The sequence below is a fragment of the Geotrypetes seraphini genome, chromosome 7 (assembly GCF_902459505.1).
Source record: "Geotrypetes seraphini chromosome 7, aGeoSer1.1, whole genome shotgun sequence".
Classification (NCBI taxonomy): Eukaryota; Metazoa; Chordata; class Amphibia; order Gymnophiona; family Dermophiidae; genus Geotrypetes; species Geotrypetes seraphini.
In genome coordinates this window covers 15,649,918-15,665,160 of record NC_047090.1, presented here as the reverse complement: position 1 = coordinate 15,665,160, position 15,243 = coordinate 15,649,918, and the positions used below count along the sequence as shown (strand labels likewise).

General features: G+C 44.4%; 1 protein-coding gene across 1 annotated transcript in view; it reads right to left on the bottom strand.

Annotated features, from left to right (window-relative positions):
- The window catches only part of TRHDE (thyrotropin releasing hormone degrading enzyme), a 404,597-nt gene that overhangs the window by 202,665 nt on the left and 186,689 nt on the right, over positions 1–15,243 (bottom strand). The window contains exons 4-5 of the mRNA XM_033951769.1: positions 8,058–8,212; positions 1,454–1,567 (exon numbers count right to left, since the gene is read on the bottom strand). Coding sequence (XP_033807660.1) covers positions 1,454–1,567; positions 8,058–8,212 — 269 coding nt within the window. The remainder of the gene's footprint in view (positions 1–1,453; positions 1,568–8,057; positions 8,213–15,243) is intronic.

Genomic DNA, 15,243 nt, shown 5'->3' with positions numbered 1-15,243 from the left:
TCTCACATCGTGTGGGTTTGCTTTTCTGAGCCTCTGATTACTTGCCTGCATCGGTTTCCATCTTCATCACTCTCTCATTGTTGCATAAGCATTACTCTAAGAAAAAAATCTTAAATAATAAAATGCTAGCCGCCCATGCGCACTTGCCTCGCGTGTTCCCTGATCCCTTTTCTGTCGGGATGTGGCAAGACAAGTGCGCATGCGCGCTTATTACGTCACTGACGGAGAGCAGCGAATGCAGGAAGCGGAGTGGCCAGGTAAACAAAAAAAAAACAAAAACAACCGAGCGAGCCGGGCCGCTGAGAAAGCGCGGGAGACATGGTCCGGGCTGCGGATGGATAAGGAGCTGGGGCAGTGAGCCTTCCCTGCGGCTGAAATGGAGCCTGGCCACCCTCCGCGACAGACCACAGGAGTCTGAGCCCTTTTCCGCTCAACCCCCTTCCCACGGACCCGACTACCTTGGCGATTCAAGCAGCGTGTGCACCAGTCTTCACACGCTGCTTTGGGCCCTTCTACTTCCCTGATTTGCTCTGCTGCGTCTCTGATGATGTCATCAGGGACGTGCCAGAGTAAATCAGGGCAGTAGAAGGACCCGAAGCAGCGTGTGAAGACTGCTGCACACGCTGCTTGAATCGCCGGGTAGGTAGTCAGGTCCATGGGAAGGGGGGGTGCTCAAGGACTCTGGGGAGAATGGCAGACACCGGCCCTGTACTAACTCCCGTGGACAGGGGGAGCAGGAAGGGGTGCTGATGGACAGGGGGGGGAAATGAAGGGAGGCCTATTGCTGGACAGAGGGAGCAGGAAGAGGTGATGATGGATAAGGGGGGGAAAAGGAAGGGAGGCTTATTGCTTGACAGGGGGAACAGGAAGAGGTGCTGATGGACGGGGGGAAATGAAGGGAGGCCTACTGCTGGACAGAGGGAGCAGGAAGAGGAGATGATGGACGGGAGGAAAGGAATGGAGGCCTATTGTTGGACAGGGGGAGCAGGAAGAGGTGCTGATGGACACGGGGGGGGGATATGAAGGGAGGCCTACTGCTGGACATGGGGAGCAGGAAGAGGTGCTGATGGACAGGGGGGAAATGAAGGGAGACCTACTGCTGGACAGAGGGAGCAGGAAGAGGTGATGATGGACACGGGGGAAAAATGAAGGGAGGCTTACTGCTGGACAGGGGGAGCAGGAAGAAGTGCTGATGGACAGGGGGGAGGTAAAACAAAGGGAGAAGGGCTGCTGCTGGATAAGGGGGGCAGTGAAGGGGTGGTGGTGGACACAGGGGAGGTAAAAAGAAGGGAGAATGGACAGGAAAAAGCGGCTAAGGAGACAGAGAGAGAAAGAAATAAAGACAGACACACATATATTCTAGCACCCGTTAATGTAACGGGCTATAAAGCTAGTATATATATATATATTCCTTTGTGAATTCTGAAACGTTATTTTTAAAACATGCGCTTACCATATTCCAACCCGGGTAAAGGTAGTCCGTACCGACAAACTCAAAATAGTGGGCAAACCCTTCTTTCAACCACACATCCTCCCACCACACAGGGGTCACCAGATCTCCAAACCACTGCAAGATAAAATGAAATGCAAATACCCATTAAGAAATGACTAGAACGGCTGACAGAATGTGTCCCTGTTGCTGCCACAGCTTTCCAAATCAATTTCATTGGCAAAAAAGTACTACAAGAGTGTGTTGTAAGCTTTCAGGTTGTCAATCCGAGCCCTGAAGGCACAAAGTTCTATGTTTTTTCTCGCACCTTTTGGTGACACTGCATTATTTTACAGGGTAATAAAGAAAAACAAAATGATGGAAGAAGTTCGTGCTGGGAACACCAGACCCACAAAGTACGCATAGTGAAGAAAAAGATATCACACATCTCTATAGCAAGATTTAAAAACTGAAAAAGAACATAGGACAAAAGGGCATCACTCACAAGCTCATTCGTAAGCATTAAAAAATGTGCCTTGAAATCTTATTTTTTTCTGTTTGGGAAGAAATGCGCTAATAACCAGAAGTTTTTCTTTTGAAAGCCTTTTCTGTCTTGGGATGTAAAACGTGGCAAGAGCACACGATTTCATTCTTCTGAGGCCACAGGCTATGATTATGAAGGTTACCAGTGCAGAAAACAGTTTTCGGTCCCTGTAGCAACTTCTCTCAATCATATTAGCAGCCAACTAGGCATGCAAAGTGGGCGCACATTGGTTCGGGGTATGAGAAGGAAAAGGAACAGCTTAAATGTGAGATGTACTGCGTAATTAGCAAAATATCCTAACTTTGTGTTAGGTGAAACATTAACGGCGCAGAGACGCAGAAGCCTGGACTCTATAGACGGTGCTTAGCGGCACCTACATTGTAGGCACTGCCCTGCGTGGCGGTCGCTCAACCGCTAGGTGCCATTTACGGAATCAAGCCTAGAGGCACCCAAACGGATTGGGCGTCTCTAGACGACCTAGACGACCTAGACATAGGCACCGATCCGTTAGACCAGCCTAATTTGACGGCGCTTATGTCGGATGCCTGATGACGGCTAAGTCAATCATGCCGACTGTTTGAGATAGGCGTCCTTAGGCATGAGCAACTCTTAAATTGTTTAATTAATGGAGGGGAGGGGTTGGGTTTTTTTGGATTGGCTGAAAATCGGCACGGTCAGTTACCACACTGATTAAGCCAATTTACAAATAAAAGTTAAGTACAGATCCTGAACTTTAGGGTCACTAGGGCAGCCGCAATTAGGATGCCTACCGGCGCTTATGGTTCATAGGGCTGGATTCAATAAATAGTGCCCAGAAGTTAGACACACTGAGCGTCCTTTATAGAATACAAATGTACCCCCCAATTCTGTTCATCGCGCCATAGATTGTATATGCAAATTGGTACGCACAGCCGATTTGCTTGCGCAATCCAATGGTTTAATAAGACAAATCAGTGCGGATATTTGGCAGTGAACACCTACTTTCATTATCTACGGTAATCAAATTAATCGTGTTACTAAAGAATGCTTTTTCAGTTTAAAGATGCTTTTTTTTTTTTTTTTCAGCAACATTTTGAAGTTTTGGTTCAGGCCATTATTTTATCTCAGTCGGACGATGGCAACTCGCTTTAAGCTTGTTTAAGTAAATGTCATTTGAGGAGGCTTACAACTTATCCAGAGTACGGCGGCTAAACCGATATACGGTAAACCTAAATATGAGCATGTCACACCTTTGCTGAGATCCCTCCACTGGCTTCCTGTTTACTGGAGGATCCAACTTAAATGTGCAACTGTCATTTTCAAAATCCTAGATGGTATCTTTTCTCCTTTGGTTCCCGTCTCATTTAATTCACAAGAAATCTTTAATTCTAGGAGCTCTCAGAAATAGAAACTTGGCTTTCCCACTGTTAAAGGAATAAACACTATGGCCAACTTTTGTCGATCATTTTCTTTTTTTATTCGTAAAAGTTTGGAAAGACCTTCCTTCTATAATTAGAGTTCTCTCTCAACTACCCACTTTTCGTAAAGTACTGAAGACGTTGGGTTGAATGGCTCTCGTTAACTTCTTCTGCTAGTCAACAGTAGGTCCAATGTGTGTAATGTGGAAAATATCACACCCAGACATCCAATTCTTCGTTCCGTCACCTCCATGTACTTACCATCTAGCACTGAACTGATGAATTTAATCTCCTTACACTCATCCTTAAATAAATTCTTTGAGAAATACTAGATTAGATTATTTTAGCAACTGGGTGGGCAAATGACAGCATTCTATAACATCAACCCCTATTGAGTTGCTTGGGGGAAAGTATGGCGCAATGGTTAAAGCTACAGCCTCAGTACCCTGGGGTTGTGAGTTCAAACCCACGCTGCTCCTTGTGACCCTGGGCAACTCACTTAATCCCTCCAGTACCCTAGTTACATTAGATAGATTGTGAGCCCACCTGAACAGGGAGGGAAAAATGCCTGAGTACCTGAATAAATCCATGTAAACCATTCTGAGTTCCCCTGGGAGAATAGTATAGAAAATTGAATAAATAAGTAGTGTGAAAAGTTTCAGCCTCTGATAACCAGAGCTGGTATTGTGACATCATAATGCCTCATTCCACCAATAAGAGCCAACCTCATCAGTGATGTCACAATGGCTTGACTGTCCTATATATGGCTCACTGTTACTACATTTTGATTTCTAGAGTGGTGCAGCACTTAAAGCTACAACCTCAGCACCCTGGGGTTGTGAGTTCAAACCTACACTGCTCCTTATGACCTTGAGCAAGTCACTTAATCCCCTCATTGCCCCAAGTACATTAGATAGAGTGTGAGCCCACCGGGACAGACAGGGAAAAATGCTCGAGTACCTGAATAAATTCATGTAAACCGTTCTGAGCTCCTCTGGGAGAACAGTATAGAAAATTCACTAAATAGTGTGAAAAATTTCAGCCTCTGATAAGCAGAGCTTGTATTGTGACATCATAATGCCTTTTTCCACCAATAAGAGCCAACCTCATCAGTGATGTCACAATAGCTTGATTGTCCTTTACTTGGCTCACTTCTACTACATTTTGATTTCTAGAGTGGCGCAGTGGTTTAAGCTACACCCTCAGCACCCCGAGGTTGTGGGTTCAAGCCCACACTGCTCCTTATGACCTTGAGCAAGTCACTTAATCCCCTCATTGCCCCAAGTACATTAGATAGATTGGGAGCCCACCAGGACAGACAGGGAAAAATGCTCGAGTACCTGAATAAATTCATGTAAACCGTTCTGAGCTCCCCTGGGAGAACAGTATGGAAAATGGAATAAATAAATAATAAGAGAGAAACAATATTATTCAATATCAACTAGGGTACACACAAATGCAATCATTGCCAAGTAACCCCAAATATTGACTGTTAACGCCTTGTTGACTAATTTATTTGTGTGCGCATCTGCCTGCAAGCTTGAATTTGTAGGTCCAACTTTTGGTGACCTCTACAGATTCTGGGGTATTGTTGTGACGTAGGCATACAAAGTTTATGGTAATTATATAGGGCAGATGTCAACGGGTTTCAGCTACAGCAAGGTTTGGCCTAGACGTGAAATCCAGATAGCATCTGATGACGGTGTAATAAATCATTTTCTGAGGCCGCTTACACGCACACCCATTATAATTGGAAGAAAGGAAAACAAGTTTGATGATTATTGATCGAATACAAAGTCCATGGGGGATTGCAGATAGCATTTCAATCAGAGTCTAGACTAAACTTGGAGAGGTTACTTTATCTTTCCTTCTTTCTCTCGCCTGCCAGGTTTACTTCGCTTTTATGCAAGGTGATCAATCAAGGTGCTTTCATTTCATCAAGTGGAAGATTGTCACCTATGGATATAGGACATTTTCCAATAAATATGTACTTGCCTGTGTAGGCTGTCCAGTTTGAAATTTGTTTGCAGCACTTTGGGGGTAATTCTATATATAATAATAATAATAATAATAATTTTATTCTTATATACCGCCAAAGCCATGAAAGTTCGAGGCGGTTTACAACAAGATGTGCTGGACAATCAGCGAAGAGTTTACACTATATTGTTATCAAATATAAGCCATGATGATTCAAGGCAGTTTACAACGAAAGGAGCTGGAAAAAACAGCTGTTCTATATACATAAGAACATAAGAATTATGGACTGACTGAAGGTCCATCAAGCCCAGTGTCCTGTTTCCAACAGTGGCCAAACCAGGTCCCAAATACCTAGCTAGATCCCAAATAGTAAAACAGATTTTATGCTGCTTATCCTAGGAAAAAGCAGTGGATTTTTCCAAGCCATCTCAATAATGTCCCACAGACTTCTCTTTTAGGAAATTATCCAAACCTTTTTTAAAACCCGCTAAGCTAACTGGTTTTACCACATTGTCTGACAACAAATTCCAGAGTTTAATTACGCATTGTGTGAAGAAATATTTTCTCTGCCCCCTAGTCTTAGTATTTTTGGAAAGAGTGAACAAGCAATTCACATCCACCCTTATATAATTAGGCCCATATGTATAAGGGCTGCCATTTTCGCATGAGTTATGGTCCTTATTTTGGAAGAATCTACATGTGTGAACAGCAGCATTTGAACATCTGGAGAGGTCCGAATGTTTAACTGCCATTTCCGAAAAGAGTCATTCACATGTTAGATGCTTTGTATGGCTAGATAGCAAGAGAGTATGGGGAGAAGGAGTGTCTGGGATGGAAGGAGTGGCCTAGTGGTTATAGCTACAGCCTCAGCACTCTAAGGTTGTGGGTTCAAATCCCATAATGCTCTTTGTGACCCTGGGCAAGTCACTCAATCCTCCATTGCCCCTGGTATGTTAATAGATTGTGAGCCCACCAGGACAGATAGGGAAAATGCTTGAGTACCTGATTGTAAACTGCTTAAATAACCTTGATAGGTGGTATATAAATACCTAAATAAAATAAAATACAGATGTGCATTTCTATTTCACAGAGAATCCACATCTGTATTGAAAAAGAAGGCTATGTTCCTGCTGTAAGTTGTGCAACCTGTAATTTAAGCACGGAATTCGGAATAGCGACTAAGGGTGATCACGTCTGTAAAGGCTAATTGCGGCCAATTATAGTCAATAATTGTCTGCTTACCCCAATAGAACCTTTTCTTTTCAGGCTACCAAATTGAATCCATGGCTCGGTAAAATGATGTTAGAAGCTTCTTCTTATTTAGATTTTAGAAAATTGTTAAAGACTTATTTATTTAATAAGTTGATATCTTAACATTTTTCTCTTAACTTCATTATGTTTTTATCACTTTTTATCTTTTTGCCACTTGCATTTCTATCTATATGGCATGCCTCTTTTTTTTTTTTAACTTTATTCATTTCAAATCTTAAATCAAGTACAATAATGACATTTATCAATTGAATTTTCAAATACACTTGAAGTCTTATAATTGATCCTCATATAATAAAATATTACCCCCTCCCTTATTCATTTATGAAAATGATTTATCTCAATAATAATCAAAAATTCCCACCACCCCTCCCCCCCCCCCCATAATATCTTAAAATTTTTATTCAGGGAAGAATATTTTTAATTTTTACAATAATCTATCAATAGCCTCCACACATCTTAAAATTTGCTATAATGTCCTTTTTGGACAGCTATTGTCCTTTCCATTTTAAATATATGGCACACAGAGTTCCACCAAAAACAATAATTAAGTCTATTCCAATTTTTCCAATTGTAAGTGATCTGTTGAATGGCAACCCCTGCTAAAATTAGCAATAATTTGTTATTACTAGATGAGATTTGTTTCTTTGCCCTCATTTCCATACCAAATAAAACTGTGTCATATGATAACGCCACATGATTTTCTAATATATGGCATGCCTTTTATTCTGATGTATTTTTGAAATGTATGTAGCCCCTTGTCGTATTTCACTAGGATATTTTGATGGAATTGTATGTATTGTTTCATGTGTTGTGAGCCGCTTAGAACCTCCCCAGTATGGTGGCATACAAATAAATTATTATTATTATTAATAACCAATTACTGAACTACGTTACCCTTACAACTGACCTTATTCTATAGCTTGTGCATGCCATCACCTACCACATAGTAACTGCCCCACTAAGGCCCAAAGCACCTCCCCCAAGGGCAGAAAGGTCAAAAAGGCAACTCCCCCACAAGCCCCAACACTCCCACTCCCCATATCTGGGTTTTAAAAAAACATTTGGGCAAGTTCCTGGAGGAAAAGTTCATAGTCTGCTATTGAGATAGAAATGAGGGAAACCACTGCTGGCCCTGAGTCTGATAGCGTGGAACCTTGCCAGTTCTTGGGATTCCAGAATCGTGCTGCTCTTTGGGATTCTAACTGATACTTGTGACCTGGATTGGTCCCTGCTGGAACCAGGATACTGGGCTAGATGGACCATCAGCCTGCCCAGTATGGCTATTTTTATGGTCTTATGCTCGAAAATTGGGTTGGCTTGTGTGCACTCTTCAAAAAAAACAAAAAAAAAAACCCCCAAAACATAAGTAACTTTGCAGGTAAGAATTGTGCTATAAATTCACACTCGGCTATTATACTTTGGTCAGAATATTTCCCACCTGGTGGCATAACTCATGCACAATGACCATGGTGACATCGAGTAAGTACGAAATAGAAGAAAGACCAGGGTCCAGCAGTATCTTCTGTTCCACAAACACATTTAGTCCCCAGTTCTCCATTGCGGCATAAGGATGTTTAGGCACGGCCAGTAAATCTAAAGAAAAAAAAAAAAAAAACCCACATCATGACAAACTATAACAATATTCATAATCCAAGCCAAAGACAGAATTTGCCATTGATCAATAAATTCACAAAACTTGCATTTTTAGAGAGTAAGGCAGAGAATATTAACACCTGAACCAGTTAGAAACTGGAATCTCTGGGTGGGAGCCAGAAGGGGTGCGGAAAGCAGCTGTGCTTGCGGAAGAAAGGATGCCAGGCACTCTGGGGGTGAGGAGAAGGATGGTTTGTTTGATGACGGGGAGCCTGGTGAATCAGCAGATCATTGCAGGCTTAAAGACCCATAAATGAATCCTACAAAGAGAACTCAGATGATATATTCTCAGCGATGCCTGGACTACAATATTAGTATGAATTATTTCTGGCTCATTGGAAAAGATGAGGGCAAAAGTCGGCTTGGTCATCTGGATTTCATTTAAGTGCATTTCAGCCAGCCTGTCTATATAAGTCAGACTGATAAATATAGGCTCCTAATTTTAAATGCATAAGTTATCTTATAAACTACCTAGTCACAGTTTTGTATTACAAGAGGTCTGTGTGCACATAGACAAGTAAAAAGAGTCTGGGTGGATAATGGATGGGACTCACAAGTCCACGTGTAACTTGCAAAATACTCTAAGGACTAAGGACTCGATGGATGGGACTCACAAGTCCACGTGTAACTTGCAAAATACTCTTAGGACTAAGGACTCGATGGATGGGACTCACAAGTCCACGTGTAACTTGCAAAATACTCTAAGGACTAAGGACTCGATGGATGGGACTCACAAATCCACGTGTAACTTGCGAAATACTCTTAGGACTAAGGACTCGATGGATGGGACTCACAAGTCCACGTGTAACTTGCAAAATACTCTAAGGACTAAGGACTCGATGGATGGGACTCACAAGTCCACGTGTAACTTGCAAAATATTCTAAGGACTAAGGCAGGGGTAGGCAATTCTGGTCCTCGAGAGCCAGAGCCAGGTCAGGTTTTCACGATATTCACAATGACTATGTATGAGATGAATTTGCATGCACTCCCTGCTTGAGATGTAAATCTATCTCATGCATATTTATTGTGGAGATCCTGAAAACCTGACCTGGCGCCGGCTCTCGAGGACTGGAACTACCTACCCCCGGTCTAAGGCCTCGATGCTCAAAGGCTTTCTGTGGCAGTAAAACTCATTAAAGCAGTCTTACAGCCAAGGAAAGCTCTTCTGCCGATATTTAAGAGGGTTGTCGGGGGCTGCTACCAATCCTCATCTCAGCCTGCGAAAACCCTAGTATTTAAATGAGCTCTCCCTGTGATGCACTAAAGCAGTGCTCTCAAACTCAAACCCTTAGCGGGGCCACATTTCGGATCTGTAGGTACTTGGAGGGCCGCAGAAAAAATAGTTAATGTCTTATTAAAGAAATGACAATTTTGCATGAGGTTAAACTCTTTATAATTTATAAAACTATATAACAGTTAAAAGGAAAGTGCTCTATTTTTTTCTGCAGCCCTCACATTTAAAGTTTAATATCTTTTCTTTCTCAAAACTGGCACATTTCAATCACTAAATTGAAAATAAAATCATTTTCCTACCTTTGTTTAGTAATTTCATCAGTCTCTGACTATGCATCCAATATTCCTTCTCTTCTTTCAGCCTCCTGTATGCTTCCTCTCCTCCAGACCTCATTCCCTTCCCCAACTTTTTCTTTCTTTCTCTATGTCTGTCTTTCTTTGATTCCGTGTCCCATTTTTTGCTTTGTTTCTGGCTCCCTGTCCCCCCTCTTCTTTCTTTCTTTCTTCCTTCCTTCCTCCCCCACGCCACCGCCACCAGGGAATAGGCTGCTGCCGCTGCCGCCATCAGGAACAGACCGAGATCTCCCTCTTTCTCTTCTCCATGGGGCCGACCAACTCTCACCGCCCGACATCAATTCTAACGTCGGAAAGGACGTTCCGGGCAGCCAGGCAGCGATTGGCTAGCCAGAACGTCCTCTCAATGTCAGAATTGACGTCGGGCGGCGAGAGTTGGTCGGCCCCGAAGAGAAGCAGGGATATCAAATAACACGGTGCCGGCCTGAGAAGGGAAGGAAAGCAGGTTGGGCACCACTGCTCTAGACGTGCCGCACTCTAGGGAGAACAGTGGACCGCCCCCCCTCCCCTTGGTACGCATGTCTGGCCGGCTCTTCCGTGGATAGCGCAAAGAGCCGCCAACCCGCGGCTTTGAACGGAACGAGCCGGCCAGACACACTGCTGCTCCAAAAGGAAGAGAATGATCCAGTCCAGACTGCAGGCCGCAAATAAAATCTGGAGAGCCACATGCGGCCCGCGGGCCATGTGTTTGAGACCGCTGCACTAAAGCAAATGCCCCTCCCCCTGCCAGTAGCTGTTGTGCCTGTGTTGTGTGAGGCTCAGCTGTGGATGGACTTTTATTTTTAATGGGCGCCGCTGTTGTATGCTCACACAACACACGCTCTGTTGTTTTGCTTTAGTTTCACCTTTTTGTAAACCACCTAGAGCTGTGAGGCATTGCGGTATTACGAATAAATTGGTTACGTTGCGTTACGAATTCATGTGGTTCAACTCAAAATGTGATGTTATTTTCCACATTGAGATCCATTTGATTGTGCTTAAGTATATTTATAACGGCATTTGCACGTATGGTATGCTGGGGCCTTAACTTTAGGAAAACTATAGAGAATTACCCTCATAAGTCTGGATTCTATAAACAGCACTGGTACCAGCGACCATGTGCCCCATAGGAGGGGCCTAAGGCTACTGGGCCGATTCCGGTTGGCCCAGGTACATCAGGCCCCACCTGTGGGCGGGGTTTGAGATGTCTAGGCCAATCAGGCCCTAAGGCCAGCCATTCCTGGGATGGCTGGACGGACGGACAGACGGGCTTGGCACCCATCCATCCGGTCAACGATTTTAAGGTATGGGGAGGGGGATTGAGGGTGAGGGTGGGTCTAGAAGTCGGCAGGGGGGTCTCGTGGGTCAGTGGGGGGGGCGATCGTGGATTCAGGGGCATTCGTGGGACGGGGGGTGTCGAGGGCAGGAGGGCCTGGGATCCCTCCTGCCCATATCTTAGTGGAGTGGGGGGTAGGGGGTTCGCCTGGGCAGGAGGGCTTCAGCTCCCTCCTGCCCAATCGTAATTGGCAGGCAGGGGTGCTGCCGGGCAAGAGGGCTTGGGCTCCCTCTTGCCCCATCGTAATTGGCGGGTGGGCGTGCCACCGGGCAAGAGGGCTTGGGATCGCCAGCAGGGGAGATGCCCTGCTGCAATGCTCACCCCAAAGTGCCGCGGTTCGGAGGGGGTGGGTGGGCAATCACCATCGCAGCAGGAGAGATGAGCCATCTCTTCTGCAGCGATCAGCCCTCCCCACGACTCAATCTGGGCATTAGGGAGCCCAAGCCCTCTTGCCCGGTGGCACCTCCACCCGCCGATTACGATGGGGCAAGAGGAAGCCCAAGCCCTCTTGCCCGGCGGCACCCCCCACCCACCGATTACAATGGGGCAAGAGGTAGACAGGTTGCTGGGGCCGCTGAGCTGCAGCGATCAGCTCAGCGGCCCCCTTTTCAGCACTTATACCTGTTTTGACTTGGTCTAAGTCAAAATGTATAAGTGCCAATTAGGCAACCTGCCTAAACTTTTGGTTATACCTACTGTACGCCTAGGTGTAGGTCGACCCAGCTCTCGCCCACCACCCGCCCGTTCCCCTCCTCTAAAAACAACTCTTTTCGCTCTATGCGTTTAGAGGCAGGAGAAAGGCCTAAGCTGGTTTTAGATACGTCTAAAATCAGCTTTGATTAAGGGTACTTGGACGATCAGGCTTTTTGATCGTCCAAGTACCCATTTAGGCCACTTTTTGGATGTATTTTTTTTTTATTATTATTATTATGAACCCCTTAGGCTTTAGTTGGAGAAACTAATTCCTTTTAAACTGAGTATGTCTAGAGACATCCGGAAAAATGGTCACACGTTGGCCACAAAACAGGTGTTGCTTTTTCCAAAAATATAATTTCAAAATAGCATGTTTTTCCAACTCTGTTTTGAAGACCACTCGTTTATTTATCATATCTTTAGAAGATTTCGAGAAACTGTGATACGTTCAATCTATCGGGTGAAACAAGTTTGTCCACTTCACCTTCTTCAACTATTTCTTTAGAAGCTCTTGAAATGTAATAGAGGTTATCAAATTCAAGGGTATCCACTTTAGTATAATGCAATATCTTCCTCACGTACATTTTCAAGAGTTCTAACGGAGACAAATAATGTGTAATAGGAAAATTTAATAAACAAAGGTTTTTAGCTCTTATAGAATTCTCTAGTTTCTCTAATTTAGCGTGAATCAGCATACCATCTTTAATATTAGAAACAGCATTAACTTGTAAAGTATTAACTACTTGGTCTAATTTTTTTGCCATTTCCCCCTGTTTAACATCATGTTCATTCATTTTTACTGTTAGATCAGAAGAAAACTGACATAGATTCAAGATGGTTTTTTGTAATGATGACTATTCTATTAATACTTAGCCATACATCGTTTAGAGTGATCTCTTTATCCTTAGAGAGAACATCAGAACCTTGCCGTGTGACCATCTGCACTGGGGTCAGCCTTTAGATCCCCCAAGGATTGTCCTGAAACCTCCAGTCCAGAGAATAAAGATAACTGCAGGGAAGAAGCTGCTCCCTCCTTCAATGGGGGGGACTCTATGGTGGTTGAGGAGGTGGTGAAGGTTCCCCAGAGGATAGTGAGACAGCTCGAGTATCTAAAGTTACCTGCTCTTCCACTTGTGGCACAACGGGAGCCATAAGATGACGATCCATCGGGCCCGTCATCAAAGTAGGTGGAATAACTTTGGCCTTCCTCTTGCCCATAATGGTAGGATTCAATACCCCTGCTCCTCTTGGGCTCTGAAGGGGCTCAAAAGGGGCAAGCCCCTTTAGCCACGCCCCTTCGGTTCACGACCACGGACCGGGTACCGCGGCTGGCCGAAGATTTAAAGATCCTCAAAAAGGACCCACTCAGCTGGCTGGAGCAGTGAGCTGCGGGACTGCCTGTCCCGATGTTCAAAGTGCTTCACAGCACTGGCGACCAACCCCTAGGTTTGATTTAAAAAATTTGGCCCACGACTTGGCCTATGTTTTAGATTTCGGCCCCTTATGATTGAGTTTGACAACCCTGGCCTATGGTAATCACTAGTTTGTACTAACGCAATTACTGTGCACTAATGCGTCCATTGAACTCCCCCCTTAGTGGCACTATGTGCAGGTACATTTAGCCAAATAACTGCTTCCGAACATTGGGTTGAATGGTTCTCGTTAACGTCTTCTGCTAGTCAACAGTAGATTGTCTAATGTGTGTAATGTGGAAAATATTATTTATCAAACCCAGACATCTAATTTTTAGTTCCGTCACCTCCATGTACTTACCATCTAGCACTGAACTGATGAATTTAATCTCCGTACACTCATCCTTAAATAAATTCTTTGAGACAGAGACATATAATTTTGCAGTTTATCTTACACAGTGACAGGTATGATGATGGCATTCTATAAATATACACAGAGAGAGATACAACACCTAGTCTAATTTGGAGACCATTTTTAAAAGAGCTCAGTGGGTGCAAAAGCCTGCAGCATACTTCCCCTTTGAAAAGTGCCCTTGGGTGCAGACGTGTTCCTGATCTTCCTGAGGGCAGAATTTTATTGGAAAACAGCATGCATAGATTTAAAACTTGAAAAACTCCCCTAGGAACATCTCTCCTCAATATAAGTAAAAGTGTGTATGCCACGTATAAATAGGGTTACCAGACATTCAGGAAAACCCAGACATGTCCCGGACGGACTTTCCAAAACCCAGCAGTTTGTCCAGTTTTGGAAAGCCTCGAGCTCCGGCCATGTCTGGAGAGCCTTCAACAAGCATGCGTGGATGATATCACACACATTTTGCGCATGCTGGAGGTCGGAAAAAAAGAGATACGGCTTTAGGGGGCGGGGCTGGAGGCGGAATGGGGTGGGTTGGAAGCGGGGCACGAGTGGGTGGTGTAGAAGTGGGCGGGGCTGTGTGTCCAGGTTTCTCCATCTTCAAATATGGTAACCCTATGTATAAAACATTTCACACCCTTTCAGCCTGATTCAGGGGCTTTGAGATTGTGTGGAATGCTCTTCCGGAGGCTGTTACAGGGGAAAACACCCTCCAAGGATTCAAGACAAAGTTAGACAAGTTCCTGCTGAACTGGAACGTACGCAGGTAAGGCTAGGCTCAGATAGGGCACTGATCTTTGATCTAAGGGCCGCCACTGGGCACAATGGACCACTGGTCTGACCCAGCAGCGGCAATTCTTATGTTCTTAAACAGCTAAAATCACAATTATTTGTAGATGCCTTCATATGATGTTTAAAGGGAAGCCATTGCTTTAACTGATGTTCTGTTATGTTCTTTAGGATTGTGAGAAACTGAAGATGTTCAGAGTAATATGTTATTGTAGTATTTTTAGGATTAGTTATTTATTTAAAAATTTATATACCGCATATTAAACTATGTGATTTACAAAATTACAACAAATCAACTTAAGCTCCATAACAGATGATTGCAGATTGCTTTGTCCTTGTTAACTGTTGTTTCTTTTAATATTATGTATGTTTAGGGTTAACAGATTTTCCAAACGGAAAATCCAGACCTACAGCCACGCCCCCAGGCCCGCCCTTTTCCCTGATTGGCTTAGACTCCTCCCCCTTGTATCCTGGGATACAGAGCGAGGAGCCTAAGACTTTGATTGGCTCAGAGGCCTCTGAGCCAATCAGAGCCTTAGGTCCCACCTCGTGCATCACATGATGCCCCAGTGAGGGAAAGCACCGCCATTCTGGAGCAGTGAGCCTACGAGCAGGACGGACTGAGCTTCCATCCTGCTCCAATGTCTCTGAGAAGGTGTGGTGGGTGCCGTGGGACAGCAGGAGACTTCCAGTGGCAGGAGGGAGTGGGCACCCTCCTACCTTTTTTTTCAGGGGGGGTGGAAAGGGGAAGGGTAGAGA